The sequence below is a fragment of the Oncorhynchus masou genome, chromosome 12 (assembly GCF_036934945.1).
Source record: "Oncorhynchus masou masou isolate Uvic2021 chromosome 12, UVic_Omas_1.1, whole genome shotgun sequence".
NCBI lineage: Eukaryota > Metazoa > Chordata > Actinopteri > Salmoniformes > Salmonidae > Oncorhynchus > Oncorhynchus masou.
Window position 1 is genome coordinate 19,059,968 of NC_088223.1, and position 17,359 is coordinate 19,077,326.

The 17,359-nt window shown below is 40.3% G+C and overlaps 1 protein-coding gene across 2 annotated transcripts; it reads left to right on the forward strand.

The window, feature by feature from the left end:
- The first annotated feature begins 2,080 nt into the window (after positions 1 to 2,080).
- Positions 2,081 to 6,001, forward strand: LOC135549654 (tissue factor pathway inhibitor 2-like). 2 transcript variants are annotated; one of them, XM_064979826.1, is made up of 5 exons: positions 2,081 to 2,217; positions 2,614 to 2,784; positions 3,077 to 3,256; positions 4,626 to 4,799; positions 5,360 to 6,001. In XM_064979826.1, exons 1-5 carry the CDS (start codon positions 2,142 to 2,144, stop codon positions 5,461 to 5,463), a joined length of 705 nt encoding a protein of 234 aa, XP_064835898.1. In that variant the 5' UTR covers positions 2,081 to 2,141; the 3' UTR covers positions 5,464 to 6,001. The 2 variants fall into 2 exon arrangements, with proteins under 2 accessions (XP_064835898.1, XP_064835899.1); XM_064979827.1 differs by having other exon boundaries at positions 2,632 to 2,784.
- The last annotated feature ends 11,358 nt before the right edge of the window (positions 6,002 to 17,359 follow it).

A 17,359-nucleotide genomic window follows, 5' to 3' on the forward strand; every position in this document is an offset into this window, starting at 1 on the left:
AATCATAGAGATACTGCAATAGCTGCATCCATGAGCTGTGTAGGCTAGTATAGTCTAAGTAACTATAAGTCACATTTTCTATGGCTTAGGGACGAAGCAAGGTAACGTGTTTTCAGTGGAGAGTGTTGATGTAGGAAAGAAACTGCAGCTGATGCATCCATGAGATGGGTTCCTATGTATCTATTAGCCTACATGTTCTGTGCCTTTCAGATGTAGAAAGGTTTCATGTCAGTGCAGAGAAAAGGTGCAGAGAGAAAAAGTGTGTGGGAGTATAGTGGTCACTGGTCAGACATGATCCTGTCAAGGGAGAAAGAGTATTGTGCCATGTTGAGAATGGGGTGGAGAAGGTCATTTCTATGGAATGAATGACAGCCTCCTCTACAATATACTGAGAGCGATGGAATCAAGGTTTAACTAAGAGGACAGTCAGGGGTTTCCCCCTCTTGTTGCTGTCATTCACCTATGTAATTGAAATGTATTGAGATTGAAAAATAAGCCTTTCTTTTCTTAGACCAAGGCTCCTATTCAATATTCAATCAATTACAGGTCAAGCACTGATCCTAGCCTACATTTGAATTGTGCTGCCTGTATGTTTTGGATTTAGGCATAGAACAAAACAGGGTGACCGGTGTGAAACGAAAAGAATCTCCACTGCAAATGAATTGAAACATGGTTGGTGCTCTACATGGTGGGAGACAATCTCTATAACTAGGTTTCCATCCAATTTGCAACAGATTTTCATGCGAATATTCAAAAATCTGCAGAAAACAATATGCGCATTTTCCCAGCAGAGGTATTTCCATCTAACTGACTTTTTGCAGATAAAGGGATGTGGTTGATGACATAGTGCACGTTAAAAATTATTTGGCTTTAAATTCCCATGTACCGAATGACAAATACAAGTTAATTGGGATTTCATCGCACTTTCAACTCTACTGATGTATTTGTTACAACAACTAGGTTTCAAATGCAAACGTTGTGTGTGAGTAAAGCACCTGTTGGATAAAAAATATCATGACAGGCCTGATGGAAAGAGGCAATTTGTCGGTAAACTTTATAAATGTGACAACACAAAGTATGCTACAAAAGTTGGGATCTTTTTGTGTCAGTAAAATGTCTTATATAAGAAATTGCGGTGGAAATGCTTTTATGCACAAATATTGATATAATAACCATCATATAGAAATAAACTTGGAGTAATGTGATGACATGTTGTGTGGTCCTCCCACTACAAGGCGGGAAAGCATGTCCTTTATTGGCTACAGATTAAATACATTATGCATTTCACAGGGTGGTAAAAGTGGATGGTGATGAGTTTAATGCTCATTTCCAATAAATATCGAGGATCTTATTCTGGTGATATGATGATCGATGCTTTGCTGTTTGACAAATAAAAATAATCTCGCTATTTTGTCCATAATAATCTCATCATGTGTGGTTGCTAGTTGTCGGCTAGAGCGCACGTGTTTATACCAGAGTGGGCACATTCTCTATGTAACTCAACATTTTTTTGTGACAAAACCATCAGTAGAGTAGAAAATGTAATGCAAACACATTTATATTGAAATGTTTATCCGATACGTGAATTTAACCGCAAAAGTTATGTTTATGTGCACTTCGTAATCATGCACAGCCTTTTATCCTCAACAAGTAAATATGTTGGAAACATCTCTTATGTGGAGAATGCGGGATTTTGGAATGTATAGAGACACCATTATCATGTAATTGAACTACTCTTAAAACAGCAGTCCACATGACACATATGGTCATAAACCTGTTAACAACTCATTATTTTCATGATACCGATGATTTATTAATCATCACTAGCATAGTAGTTTCGTTCCCAGACTAGCCTACATCTATTCTGGTGTATTTCCACAGAAATGATTAGACCATAGCTATTAACCAAGATGGGCGTCTTGCATAAATATTTTAGCTGTCTATCAATGTGACATTTTCTGTGATTCAAATCATCACAATAATCAGGTCATTTTAAGACCTACTACGAATTTTTATGAAAATGACAAATGAGTCATCAGCTATAGCCCGCCCCTCCGGCAAACCTTTACAATAGTATAAATGGCTGCACATCTCGTGCGTAAAATTAGAAGGGTAGTTGAATTTAGAACCGATCTACAACAATGGAGTTCAGTTCATTGATTTTTCTGATATTTTCATGCTTCCTTTGTTACGTTTTTGCGTTGTCACCGAAACAAGGTAAAGAAACATTTGATTACCGTGACTGTTGATTTTATTCGTAATGAGAGTTCTCAAAGCACCAGAATACCGTTCAACCCCTTGATAATCAATATAATGGGCGTTGGCTCAAGCCTTTCTAGTAGTGATAAAGTTGTTGACATGAATCTGTACTTCATCAGAGATGTCTTTACCTAGGGGAATAGTTCAATCCGTATCGTGGGATTTCAGCGTTACAGTTTGATTGACAGTTAAAGGCAATGTTCCCTCATTATGGTAAACGCTACCGATTTAACAGGAATTTACCTTTACATGTCAATCATGTTGTCTGTAACGATTCAGCGATATAGATTGAATAGAGCCCCTAATTACATAGCCAGCAATAGTGTTGATGTTGTGAGTTTCTTCTCATTCCAGAGGTGTGTCTTCTTCCAGTAGACGAGGGGCCTTGCAAAGGAGATAGCCAGCGTTACTACTACAATACAATCACTCAACAATGTGAGGTGTTCAGCTATGGCGGCTGCCAAGGGAATGGCAACAACTTCATGAGTTTTATGGAATGTAAGAAAGCATGTTTTAGGATACCAAGTAAGTTTATTTGCATTTTAATGAAAGACTCTTTGTTTAGCAATTGCAGTAATTTTCCTTTGCATTGAAAAGTTTGCTGTTTATAATAATGTATTTATTTATTTCATATGTCATCAAAACTATTGTAACCATTGAAAGCATGATGTTTGTGGAAATCTGACCTATTAAAGTACTAAAGATTTGAAATGGACACATGAACTTATTTAGGGTAAATGGCAATACACCGTGACACCTTTCTTTTTTCAATAGTTCTTATACGAATGTGTGTCTTTGCACCTTCTACACCCACCAGAGATCCCCCAGATCTGCAGGTTCCAGAAGGAGGAGGGCCCCTGCCGTGCCATGCACTGGCGCTACTTCTTCAACATGACCACCATGCAGTGTGAGCAGTTTGTCTACGGTGGCTGTCAGGGCAACGAGAACCGCTTCCAGAACCAGATGTCTTGCATGGAGTACTGTAGACCACACAAAAGTATGTGGAGAATGGTCAAAGTCAACAGTCAGGCTGTTTTCTATCAGCTGTACTGCACAATAGGGAAAATATTTCCACGTTAACACATCAGTGTTGAGCACATAGGCTCATTCCACGTAAACAATGCTTGTTATAACCATATTCTACTGTGTTCTACTGTACTCACTCTGTTGTGTTGTTAACTTTGTATTCATTTTGAGGAAACATATTTAACTTTGCTCACAAGAATTACATGAAGAAGTATGTAGAAACAAGATTAGAGGAACCTCTTTCATGAAATCGGCCGGGCAATTTGATTGTAAACACCCACATCCTCGTCAGACCCTAGCCATGAGGATGTGTAATAGTTGATATTTACAGATGTAGGATCTTAATTTGATCACACTGTTGTAGGATAACTTTCCTGCAATGCAGGACATTTTAAACGTGTAGTGTATTTGACATTTAAAAAGGCTTCTGAAGTTTGTAATTCCCACTTTAAAATTTCAGACTTGATTTTCCCTTATGAAATGTATCAACCCCTACAAATATTTCCATTAAAGGTGCACTATGCAGAAATCGCTCCACCATTTCCTGGTTGCTAAAATTCAGATAGATTGCCTAATTTAAGGATATGTGACAAAATAAGAAATTATAGTGTAGAGAATTGTACCATCTAAACCACTGTGAAATATATTTTCCATAACCAAAAATGTTGTATTTTCAGCTGTTTGAAGCTGGTGCACAAAACCGAAAGTAAAATATGCACAAATGTAACTTAAGAAGCATAGAATTAGCTCGCATAAAACAGATCTACCGGTTCTTGGACTTGCTTTCAATTCTATGTGAATTCAGTTGGGTCGCCCAAAAAGTTACATATTGCATCTTGAATTATAATCTACACAATAATTCACATTTCCTGTTGCTGTAGGATTTGTTTCCTGCTGGCTCAAATTAAGTTCATACATCTGTAAGTAATCAGGAAATTAAACAAGATAGAAGGAACAGCAGTACAAAAATACCAACCCTGACTAACAGCCTGCTCTATCAATACGATACTCAAGGGCCTCACAGTTTGCGAGTGCCTTAATTTTCCGCAAAAATTGCCCTGAAATGATTCCAAATGGCCCTCTATAAAGCCTTCTCTCAGTTGTGTGTCTGTTCATGTTCAGAAGCCAGAGATTAGACAATGCTAGCTGAAGAGTAGACTACATTTACAGAGTACTCATTGTCCTTTCTTTAGACTCCATTATTCCGATATGATTACATCGAGTGCCCTCGCTCAATTTTACATCTACAAATGTAATTAAGACACCAGAAACGAGATAATGTTAGCTGAAGAGTAGCCTTCTCTTTGAGATTTCTTATAGTTGTTTTGTGTGATTGACAGCTACTCCTGTGCTCTGCCTGGATCCCCTGGATAAAGGAGGCTGTGCTGCGTCTATACTGCGCTATTACTACAACTCAGCTTCCAGGATGTGTGAGCAGTTCATCTATTCAGGCTGTGGAGGAAGCAGCAACAACTTTATATCCAGGCAAAGCTGCATGGACGTCTGTGCTAAAGGTATAATAATGGCCATGACACACGTACTCATGCACAGACGTAATCATTTAAATGTGGTAGATTATAGATGGGTAGAAGGTACATGTAGATGTGGTCATGATGTGACTGGGGATACTGAATAGATGAACCGCTCACACGTCCAGGAAGATGAATTGTAGTAGTGGTGCAGTATGTGGATCAGGTTATAAGGAACATGCTTTATGACTTTTTCTAACGGGATCTAGCGCAACCAGCTTTCAATGCAGTACAGTGCCCCAAAACAGCTGGACTACTCCTCAATCTCTCAATTTTGGCCACATTAATGGATATTTGTGTAATATAATATATGATTATGCTATAACTGACAAGTATGTGTAGTTTAGGTTCATTTGCACACAGTTTTCAATAGTTTTACATGGTTTTAGTCGAGCTGAGGCTCTCCTTGCCCCCCCCCCCAGCAGGCCAACCGATCGTTCTGCACCTTACTGTGACGTAGTAAGGGAAAGGGAAAGGGGGATACATAGTCAGTTGTACAACTGAAGAATTACCTATATGACGATATGTCATTTTCTTTGTTTCAGCTGGGAAACCATGGAAACCCAGAAGAACAGGCTTGAAGAGAACAACCGTCAAAAAACACATTAGAATAAAGTCTAATAACAGTATTAAATGGTCAACAATTTGATTCAGTGATTTTTATTCAAAGAGACACATGAATTGACTGTAAATGAACAGACATTGAAATGTTGATTTGTATGTTTGTTTTTTACTACACCAGAAGTAACTAGCTACTTGCACTGCCTTTTCTATAGATGTTAACTGTGATGCACTGCTGAAAATAGCGAACCAACCACCCAAATGGGAATCAACCTACACCAGCAGTATTTTTGCTGTGTACCTTTCTCAAGATGGTGTATTGTAGAATACATTTACCATGACAACTATCATACAATATAGCATTTAATTTTTTTTAGCAAAATAATAAATGTATTTTTAGTATTTTGTGTTTTTAACATAGTATATTTCAACAAAAACCTTTGGTTAGCTTTATATGAAGTTTTCGCACAATGGCATATTTTGGATCTAATTAAAAAATGTAAAAAACTTTGCCTTGTCTGGATAGTCCTGTTATTAAGCAGGAATAAGAACTGAATGTATATCAATACTTATTTATATTTGTTCTTAACTGACTTGCCTAGTTAAATAAAACAATGACATCTTTATTTTCCTCTGGATATTCTTTGGTCACGTATGCTTGCATCGTCACCTTGTCCCTTCTCATCTGGGTTTCCACGTGATAGCACAGCCACAAGGTCAAAATTGGCTATTATCATACAAATTAATGAAAACAAAAATGCACTTTTTTGTCTTAATTTAAGGTTAGGGTTAGTCATAGGGTTAGCAGTGTGGTTAGGGTTCGGTTTAAAATCACATTTTAAGAAGAGAAATTGTAGAAATATGCAGGGTTTATGACTGTGGTCACAAAGTCAACACATCAATGTAATATGTGATACATACTGACACACCTGCAGGTACATTCCCATCCATTATACAATTACATGACAATTCAGATTTATTTAGTTGTTTTGACATGAACCCTAACTTGAAAGTTTTGGTTTGAAACAAACTCAGAATAGAAAAGTAATAACCTGTTCTGTTAACTCTCATACATTTTATTGTATCTGTAAATATTTGTTTTGGCAGCATAATCAGTATACACAGTGCCTGACTTGGTCAGGAGCTCACCAGAACTGAGTACTGGCACCTCAAAATGTCTACTGCTTCCAATAGAATATTGGCTTAAAAATATTGGCTTAAAACTATTGCAGAGTTCCTGCACCTAAATACAGTATAAACACTACCGGCACACAAAATGGGTACCGGCACCAATTTCAGACCAAGTGGTGTTGTGGTGTTGTCTCCTAAAAAATACACCTAGGAGCCTTTTTTGTCATCCTGTGCTTTTTCACATTTTTTTATTTTTTTTTATTTATATAGGCAAGTCTGTTAAAGAACAAATTCTTATGTATAATGACGGCCTACCCCAGCTAAACCTGGACCAATTGTGCGCCGCCCTATGGGACTCCCAATCACAGCCTGGATGTGATTCAGCCTCAGTGCCTCTTAGCACTGAGATGCAGTGCACCACTCAGAAACAAAATAGCATTGTTCAACCACATGATTCAACCATTGCATAAAATAAAAGTTGCGGCACTGATTCTGCGTCAATAAATATTGATGGAAGTCATCAAAGGTAAACTGCTAACCCATTCAGTTGGGATATAAATAGTCTAAAACCTGTCGGGCCGGTTCTCTATTAGGACTCCAGGGTAAACCATCCATTGCTGAGGATGTGGTATCAGAAAGGATGTCATACGTAGGCCTATCAATCTATCTGGCTGTGGCTATCTCCCTGTCCTTAGATGGGGTCACAGGATGCTAGCGTTGGGAAGGAGGCGGACAGTGACACAACTCAGAAAATCCAATAGAAAACCATGGACTAGAAACGTAATAATAATTTAAAAGGATTTAGAAGGAATTAAAATGTTTGCATAGTTTTTCTGTATGCAAATTGCTACTTTGAAGGTTGCACTCCTTGCTTTTGTAAATAAAAACTAAGACGCATTTCAGACAAGCTTGTTAAGTTTAATCACATAGAAAATGTATCCCTGTTTTTTGTCGCTTTGTTATGAGATAAAATCTCCAGCAAAAGCCATTAAAAGCTGTCCATCTCTGTAATAGACTTGGTGGTTTATTTTCTATTACAGACAAACCGTCTGAAATGGAACCTATTCATTTTGAATGGTGCTGATTATGAGAGATTTGACTGACATAAGAGTACTTGGGGCCACTGTACTAGTCACAGGACATTAGGTAGGGCAATTTACTAGTAATTAATTCACTGTTTTAATTAAATTACTTTTATATACAGAACCATGAGATCCATGTGCTAATCAGTCCATTTCATGAGTTCTCAGACCTTTTAGCTCTATACCTTACGTACTGTATAAGCCAAGCCTGTTGTTAGCAATTTTCAGTTACCATAATATTAGTTGTCATTCTATATACATTTAAATAACAAAACATGAGTATTTTTCATAAACGTGATTGCATGTATACCAATTAATCATGTGTTCTATAAATAATATAATTGAAAGTGCTGGAAGCTAAAAGATTACCCAAGTTTGAGGATGACTTGGGGACTTAGGTTACAGAACTTTAGGCGCCTCCTGGTGGCAGAATTATACCTGTTGCAGCTGCCCTTGGCAAACCAAAAGGTTGTGCATCCCAAATGGCACCCTATTCCCTGTATAGTGCACTACTTTTGACCAAGACCCATAGGACTCTTGTCAAAAGTAGTGCACTATATAGGTATATGGTGCCATTTGGGACACACAGTGTATGCTTGAGAAAGTAAACCGCCCAGTAGCTCCATGTAGACTGTGTTCCTAGTATATTAGTAACCATAATTAACATAGTCTATTAACAGAGTTATACCAGAGTCTATTACTTCTAACTACTCTATCTGTGGATGGATTTGGTCCTAGGTCCGTTAGGACCTTCATTGAGCATGACCTGATAAATTGGCAGCAGGGCCTGGATCCTAAACAGCCACTGGGTGGGGATCCAAGGCAACGTTTTACAGACTTCACCTTCACCCATATTAACTGCTGTAAATGAGTAAGCAGCAGCACCCCTCTTCTTTCTTTCATCCCTTCATCAGGAATTTCACTCATACATACCTCTGAAATATCCATCAAAAGGGAATCATGAAGTTTGGTAATGTTGATGCGACTGATATAATAAATAATCTAATTAAATCCTCCTATGAGAGAAGTACATTTTCTGACCTTTGCCCACCAGCTGGACATTTTTGGTGTCAGTCTCTGGTACGTGTTAAATGGCACCCTATTCCCTACATAGTGCACTACTTTTGACCAGAGCCCTATCAGCCCTGGTTAAAAGTAGGGCACTACAAAGGGAATAGGGTGCTATTTGGGATGCCAACTAAATCAAACATCTTTTGACTGAGTGCTCTGGAGCCTGGCTGTTTCCGTACCAACACATGGTATCACACTTTCCCCAGAGTCCATCACCCAGTGTGGGATTAAGAGGAGTGTCTCTCTCTCTCTCTCTCACCCCTGCCTGAATTGATCTCTCTGGTCTGGTCCGAGGCTAGGCTGGACTAGGCTGGCCTGGCTGACACTCCCTATCGATCTGTCTCGCCGCCTACATTCTCTGTCACGTGGCCATGTTATGGAAACACAGATCAACTGTACTGTGTACCTCTACTGGAGTGATGCAGTGGTGAAGAAAGTAGTTGTGATGAAAAAGTTACACTCCCTATACTTTCAATACAGTTTTCTGCAAAAGGTGGGTAAACTGTCAAGCAATTTTTATTTTAAAAGCTGGGGAAACGTTTACTTGCGTTTACACTCCACTACACCACTGCTCTGCTGTAGACATTGTAATGGGCATTGCTTTAAAGCATACGACCCCAAATTATTCCCACAGCTCTGTCAAGTTGGCTGGATGTCCTTTGGGTGGTGGACCTTTCTTGATTCACACGGGAAACTGCTGAGCATGCAAAAACCCAGCAGTGTTGCAGTTCTTGACACAAACCGGTGTGCCTGGCACCTGCTACCATACCCTGTTCAAAGGCACTTAAATCTTTTGTCTTGCCCATTCACCCGCTGAATGGCACACGTACATAATCCATTTCTCAATTGTCTTAAAAATCTTTATTTAATAACCTGTCTTCTCTCCTTCTTCTACACGGATTGAAGTGTATTTAACAAGTGACGTCAATAAGTGATCATAGCTTTCACCTGGATTCACCTGGTCTGTCATGAAAATAGCAGGTGTTCATAATGTTTTGTACACTCAGTGTATAACTGGGGTTTTAAAATACACGTCCATAAAGCTTGGTATCTTAAGTTCTACATGCACAAAATAAGAGCTTGAATGTGATATTAGTATTCAAAGGATGTAATCAAAGGCTCTATAATTTCATCTGAATCCCTATGAAAAAAGTTAAACAGTGAACTCTCCATTCACGGAATCCTGGGTTTGAGAGTGAATATTTTATTTTAAATCATCTGTGTTTATTCACAGACCTTTGTTTTATGTTGAGGCTGAAGCAATACCTTCAGTCTGTAAACAGAAACTTCCTTGATGGCACACATTCTATGACTCTCAATGGAGATAAAGTTGATCCACCACTGTAGCCTGCATGCTGCACGCGTGCCAGAGTCATTTTCAATCAAAGTTTGGAAGATTACAAATTACTCAAATTAATCCCCTGAATACAGACACACAGCCACACATTTATTTAACCTGATGTATTTTACAACACATTCACAAAGTAAAGTGAAGATAGATTTCAATCTGTGCACTCCACGCGGCAGCCTCCAAAGGTTAATAACTTTATATCAAAAATAAATGTCATCCGTTCTCAGCAGACTTGGCAGGTAACACATTGGCGCTATTGTATTTGTGTGTCTTAATAAAGTCATATTTTTTGTTAGGTTTGTGGATGGAGGCTACTGTAGAGCGCTCCACCTACTGAGAGCTGAACTTAGAATCCCCTGAATAAGCAAGGCGTATGCAGATGTGAGGCGTGGAACCATCCTTCTTCTGTGATTACCTCCGTAAATCAAACAAAACGTTATTCTGCCAATGGAGCAAAGCTCAGAGGAATGGTCACGAAATGCTGGCCTGGCACCAGGGGAGACTGAGTGCATATGCTTCTAGCACAACAGTTTCTGGAGTTGAGTTGTAGTGGGTCTACAGTAAATAGAATGTGTCCCACAGTTTTGCCTACACACAATAAATCAGACAACATTTTGACCATGAAGGTCTTCTCCAGCTGATGGGATTGAACTCTGTGGCTCTACAGTTTTTTTTTTAAGTTCTTGGAAGAAAGTTTAATTTCTCATATGACAGTGGCATGTGATGTGTGTAACAACATCTTACCCCACCCACTGTGAGTAGACCTGCAGGTCTTAAGATTGTGACTTTGATAAATACATTTGGGAGCTTTGAATCTGTGTGGGCATCCGCCATTTTTGAGCCATTCCAGAATCCAGGACCTATCAATTTGTTACCAAATAGGCTAATTGGAGGAGTTGGAGGAAGTCTCCAGATTTTACCAGAGGGATCCTCTCTGTGGATCCAGACAATTGATGCCCGTGACATTATCTGCCACCAGCCGCCATTACGTGCCTTTATTTTCCCCCCCCAGAGCCTAAAATGTAGCATCTCCTCGTGAAACAGGTGCCTGACTGGTTCCATTTCCTCCCTACCTGGCTCAAACAATGGGCATGATGGGCTTAAGCTGGCTAAAGATCTCTTCCTTGCTTGTGAAGGTCACTGTGGCTGCCTCACATCTAATAAAACTTGGAAACCAGTGGGCAGCTGAACCACACTGCTAACCTTATGCCTAACCCTAACCTTAAATTAAGAACAAAATACTAATTTTAGTTTTCATTAATTTCTACAATATATCGCATTTTGACTTTGTGACTGTGGTAACTAGTTGAAACCGCCACTTTGGCTTTCTACTAGGATTCTGCCTGATGAAGGGTCAAGTGAGGACAGCTTGTCTCAGTGTTTTACGCTATGTCAAAACCTTCATCCAGGTGTAATTGCCCTTTTAAAACCCCAACGCTCACTGGTCTCTAATGGACAGATGAACTAGGGGAGAGAAGCTGCGAAGCTGGCGAGAAAGCCCCTGTGTATATGGTTATTATTACCAAGACTGTGTCTGAAATGGGACCCTATTCCCAATCCCTACATAGTGCGCTACATTTGACCAGAGCAATGAAGGCTCTTGTCAAATGTAAGGCACTACAGTATGAAGATAATAGAGTGCCATTTCAAACACATCCCAGGAGTTTCGTCTCTCTACCTTGTTAAATGAACATTGTGGCATCGCTGATGCACAGTGTGTATTAAAGTGTGTATGAAAGCATCACTAGGAGATGGCAGTTTAATTTGATATGCACCTATTAAGGTTAATCTAATGATCTCGTGGAGACGTGAACAAACACTCATCACATACAGTCGTGGCCAAAAATATTGGCAACCCTGCACTTTTTTCAAGTAACTCACAATTTTCCCTAAAAATAAGTTGACAATTATTTGGTCTCCACAATTCTTTATTTCACTGTTAACATTACAGAGCCTTTGTTTTTAATTCAAAACGTAATACAGTATATCCATTTGAATCAGAAAATTAACAGAAATGGCATCGACAGCGTTATTGACACCCTAAACTTAATATTTTGTAGCACAGCCTTTGGTCAAAGTAACTGCAAAGCTTCCTGCACCTCTGTACTGGCAGTTTGGCCCCTCCTCTTGGTCAAACTGCTCCAGTTCTCCCAGATTAGAAGGGTGCCTTCTCCTAACTGCTGTTTTCAGATCTCTCCACATGTTTTCAATGGGATTTAGATCTGGACTCATTGGTGGCAACCTCAGAACAGTCCAGTGTTTTGTCTTGAACCATTCCTGGGTGCTTTTCATCCTGCATTATCCTGCTGGAAGATCAATGACCTTTCGACGGAGACCCAGCTTTCTGACACTGGGTCCGACATTACGCTCCAAAATGCCTTGGTATTCTCCTGGTTTCATGATGCCATGCACACGTTCAAGGCACCCAGTGCCAGAGGCAGGAAAGCAACCCCAAAACATCACTGAACATCCTCAACTTTTAACTGTGGAAGGTTTTCTTTTTTTTTGAAGGCTTCATTTTGTTTTCTGTAAACATAGAGATGGTGTGCCTTACCAAAACGCTCTCATTTGGTCTCATCTGTCCACAGGACATTCTCCCAGGAGGATTTTGTTCAGGTGTGTTTTGGCAAATTGCAGTCAGGCTTTCTTATGTCTCTCTCTCAGCAGTGAGGTCCTCTTCGGTCTCCTACCATATAACCCCCTTTCATTGAGTTGGCGATGGATGGTGCGAGTTGAAATTGTCATACCTTTGAATCTGTGGCAGTTGAACAAGGTACCTTTCCACCATTTTAAAAATCCTTCGCTGCAATCTTCCATCAGGATTTCTCTTGCGGCCACGTCCAGGGAGGTTGGCTACAGTGGCATGAAACTTAAACTTCCTAATAACATTACATATGGTGGAAACAGGAGCATCAAGGTCTCTGGAGATGGACTTGCAGCCTTGAGATTGTCCATGCTTGGCTACAATCTTGTGTCTGACCTCCTTGGATAATTCTCTGCTTTTCTTTCTTTTCTCCATGCTAATTGTAATACACAGTGACACAAAACAAGAGAATGAGTTATTTTCTCTATTCAAACTGGTTGAATGAGTGATTTTTATATTGCAGGCACCTGCAACTCATCATAGGTGAGTTTAATTCCTAAGTAAAGGAGAAGCACCGGCTTGAGATCTAATTACTTCTAATACTTCTAAAAGGTGGCAATAATATTGTCCGGGCCATTTTAGGATTTATTTGTGGAATAAGCTAAGCTTTAATAAATTATTCAATTTTTTTTTGTTTTGTTCAACTGCAAACCAAAGACATACATATGTGGATACCAAAATATTTTGACAAGGGTACCAATATTTTTGGCCACAACTGTATATGATATTACTTGTGTGCCTTTCATATCAAGCAAACCTTTAGAAATTGAGAAAATTTGATGTATTGCAAACAAACAAAAAAAAACATATTGAAAGCAAAACATTAACCCAAAAGTATTGAGAGGAAAATAAATTATATCGCAAGGAAATACATTTTGAAAGGCAAGAAAAAGTGAATTGTAAGTGAATGCAAAATATTGCAGTGAAAAATTTTTTTGATAATGTGATTGTGATGAAACGTCCCTCTTTGCCTGTTTTATATTTTTGGTTACGTTACCCTGCCCTTTGTACTCGCTGCCTTTTTATGTTTGCAAAATTCTGGCACATTCATTCCATGTAGGCGGGGTTTAGCGGGATGCATAGATGATGAGTCTCTATTGGTCAATAGGTTTTGGAGTGACAGTTCATCCTTATTTTTTCTATCCCAGCTAGCAGCTTAAAACGATCACCAGTACAGCAATGTTAGATTGCTAGCTAGCTGGCAATGCTGAGGCAAGAGCATTTTATGCTAACTACCTGTCACGACTTCCTCCGGAGTCGCTCCCTCTCCTTGTTTGGGTGACATTCGGCGGTCGACATCGTCGGTCTTCTAGCCATCGCCAATCCACCTTTCATTTTCCATTTGTTTTGTCTTGTCTTCCCATACACCTGGTTTCAATCCCATCAATTACATGTGGTGTATTTAACCCTCTGTTCCCCACATGTCCTTGTTGATTGTAAGAGTTTGTGCACGTTATGTCTGGCGTGCGAAGTGTTTCGTCCCATTGCATTTATTTATTGTTTTTGTTCACAGTGATTTTTATTATTAAACTGCAACATTGTAACTCAGTCTTTGCTCTTCCTGCACCTGACTTCAGTACGCACGCATTACACTACCCAGCTAGTGTATAAACAAAGCTTGAGGGTTTATTATTTAACTTTTCCATTAAGAGAAAAAGGGCTCATTGGCTATTAGCTACCTAGCCCACACTGGGACTGACTAGCCTAGCTAGCTAACGTTACCTTTACAACAAGGAGAACATTGGGAAACACCCTTAGGCAAGTGTCTTCTGTGTCTTGTAATTTCACATTCAGAAGATGCATTGAGACAATTCACTAGCTAGCTAACGCACATGGTCATATGATTTTTATTGCAGCCAGCAAGCAAGATATGATTCACTGAAGTTATTCTGAAGTTACTCTGGTGGTATGTGGCTATTTAAGAACAAGGGCACTACGGGTACTAGCCTTTCTCATGACTCCAGTGCTGTAATGTCCTTGGGCTCTCCAGAACTAGGGCACTACAATCTGAAAGCTTTCATTAAATCAAATTAAATCACACCAAATGTCATCTGTCACATTCGCCATATACACCAGGTGTAGACCTTACCGTGAAATGCTTATTTACAAGCCCTTAACCAACAATTCAGTATTAAGAAAATAGAGTTAATAAAATATTTCCTAAATAAACTAAAGGTAAAATATATATTTTTTAAAGTAATACAATAAAATAACAATGTATACATTGGGTGCCGGTACCTAGTCAATGTGCGGGGGTACAGGTTAGTCGAGGTAATTTGTACATGTAGGTAGGGGTAAAGTGACTATGTATAGATAATAAACAGTGATTAGCAGCAGTGTAAAAACAAAGGGCGGGGGGGTGGGGTGTCAATGCAAATACTACAGGTGGCCATTTGATTAATTGTTCAGCAGTTTTATGGATTGGGGGTAGAAGCTGTTAAGGAAACATTTGGACCTAGACTTGGTGCTCTGTTACCGCTTGCCGTGCGGTAGCAGAGTACAGTCTATGACTTGGCGACTGGTGTCTTTGACAATTTTTGGGTCCTTCCTCTGACACTGCCTAGTCTATAGGTCCTGGATGGCTTAGCCCCAGTGATGTAATGGGCTGTGCGCAATACCCTCTGTAACCCCTTACGGTTGGATGCTGAGCAGTCGCGATACCAGGCGGTGATGCAACCGGTCAGGATGCTCTCGATGGTGCAGCTGTAGAACTTTTTGAGGATCTGGAGACCCATGACAAATCTTTTCAGTCTCCTGAGGGGGAAACGGCTTTGTTATGCCCTCTTCATGACTTTCTTGTTGTGCTTGGACCATGATAGTTTGATGGTGATGTGGACACCAAGGAACTTGAAACTCTCGACCCGCTCCACTGCAGTCCGTCGATGTGAATGGGGGCTGTGGTCCACGATCATCTCCTTTGTCTTGCTCACATTGAGGGAGATGTTGTTGTCCTGGCACCACACTGCCAGGTCTCTGACCTCCTCCCTATAGGCTGTCTCATCGTTGTTGGTGATCAGACCTACCACTGTTGTGTTGTCAGCAAACTTAATGATGGTGTTGGAGTCATGCTTGGCCACGCAGTCGTGGGTGAACAGACAGTACTGGAGGGGACTAAGCACACACCCCTGAGGGGCCCCCATGTTGAGAATCAGCGTGCAGATGTGTTGTTGCCTACCCTTACCACCCGGGGGCAGCCTGTCAGGAAGTGCAGGATCCAGTTGCAGAGGAGGGTGTTTAGTCCCAGGGTGCTTAGCTTAGTGATGAGCTTTGTGGGCACTATGGTGTTGAATGAACAGCATTCCCACATAGGAGTTCCTTTTGTCCAGGTGGGAAAGGGCAGTGTGGAGTGCGATTGAGATTGCGTCATCTGTGGATCTGTTGGGGCGGTATGCAAATATAATTGGGTCTAGGGTTTCCTGGATGATGGTCTTGATGTGAGCTTTTCAAAGCACTTCATGGCTACCGACGTGAGTGCTACGTGGTCTGCTTAAAACATGTAGGTATTACAGACTCGGTCAGGGAGAGGTTGAAAATGTCAGTGAAGACACTTGCTCGTTGGTCCACGAATACCCTTGTGAATGTTGACCTGTTTAAAGGTCTTGTTCACATTGGCTACGGAGAGCGTTATCACACAGTCATCCGGAACAGCTGGTGCTCTCATGCGTGCTTCAGTGTTGCTTGTCTCAAAGCGAGCATAAAAGACATTTAGCCCATCTAGCAGGCTCGCTTCACTGGGCAGCTCGCGGCTGTGTTTCCCTTTGTAGTCCGTAATAGTTTGCAAGCCCTGCTACATCCGATGAGCTTCTGACCCAGTGTAGTAGTACTCAATCTTAGTCCTGTATTGATGCTTTGCCTGTTTGATGGTTTGTCTGAGGGAATAGCAAGATGTCTTATAAGTGTTAGTGTCCCGCGTTCCAGATGTGGCTGGAAGAGAGTGATGGTGGACAACGGTGGAGGGCATCTTCAATGAGTTGTGGGCACATGTAGGAGCTTATCCTCATATAATGACAGTAGGTATTTTACATTATGTAGGCCTACTACTAATTGGATAGATAGGATGTGGAGGTTGCAAGCATAGAGGTAGATAATGTCTACAGTATTTAACTCTATGGTTGCAAGTCATTACAAGTCATTACTTGGCACTGATTCTCCTCATAGGTAGTACCAATAAAAAAAGGTAGTACCTAAAAGTCATGTTATTGCATGAGTTGCATCCCGATTCTCCACCGTTCTCACCAAAGTGTCCACTTGCACCCTTCTTGCATGGATTTAGCAATGCCAGGGTTTTTTCTGAATCAAAATGGAGAATAGGTGATGGGCGTGGCTGGGGCTTGGCGAACGGTACATTCCCAGACCTAACATTTTTTAGGCCCTGCATATGCATGTAGCAAAAAGACGGAAACTGCAAAGTTATTTTCAAAGTTGGAAGAAGAAAAAACATATATGGAAAGATTGCAGGCCCGCCCCGTTCTCCCCAGTGAATTAAATGTCTATCTTCTCAGCATTGTTTTCCCCTGCTGTATGAGATTTAGAGATAACAAGACCATCATGCATTTCAGTCTAGTAATATGTCATAAATATGCAGCTTCACGCCCCCATTACCCACTCTCTGTATGTGTATGTGTATGTGTCTCTGTGTGTGCGTGTGTGTGTGTGTGTGTGTGTGTGTGTGTGTGTGTGTGTGTGTGTGTGTGTGTGTGTGTGT

Coding starts and splice junctions, on each gene's coding strand:
- LOC135549654 (XM_064979826.1), top strand. CDS start 2,142: ATGGAGTTCAGTTCATTGATTTTTCTGATATTTTCATGCTTCCTTTGT. Junction 2,218..2,613: donor TGCGTTGTCACCGAAACAAG/GTAAAGAAACAT, acceptor TTCTCATTCCAG/AGGTGTGTCTTCTTCCAGTA. Junction 4,800..5,359: donor CATGGACGTCTGTGCTAAAG/GTATAATAATGG, acceptor TCTTTGTTTCAG/CTGGGAAACCATGGAAACCC.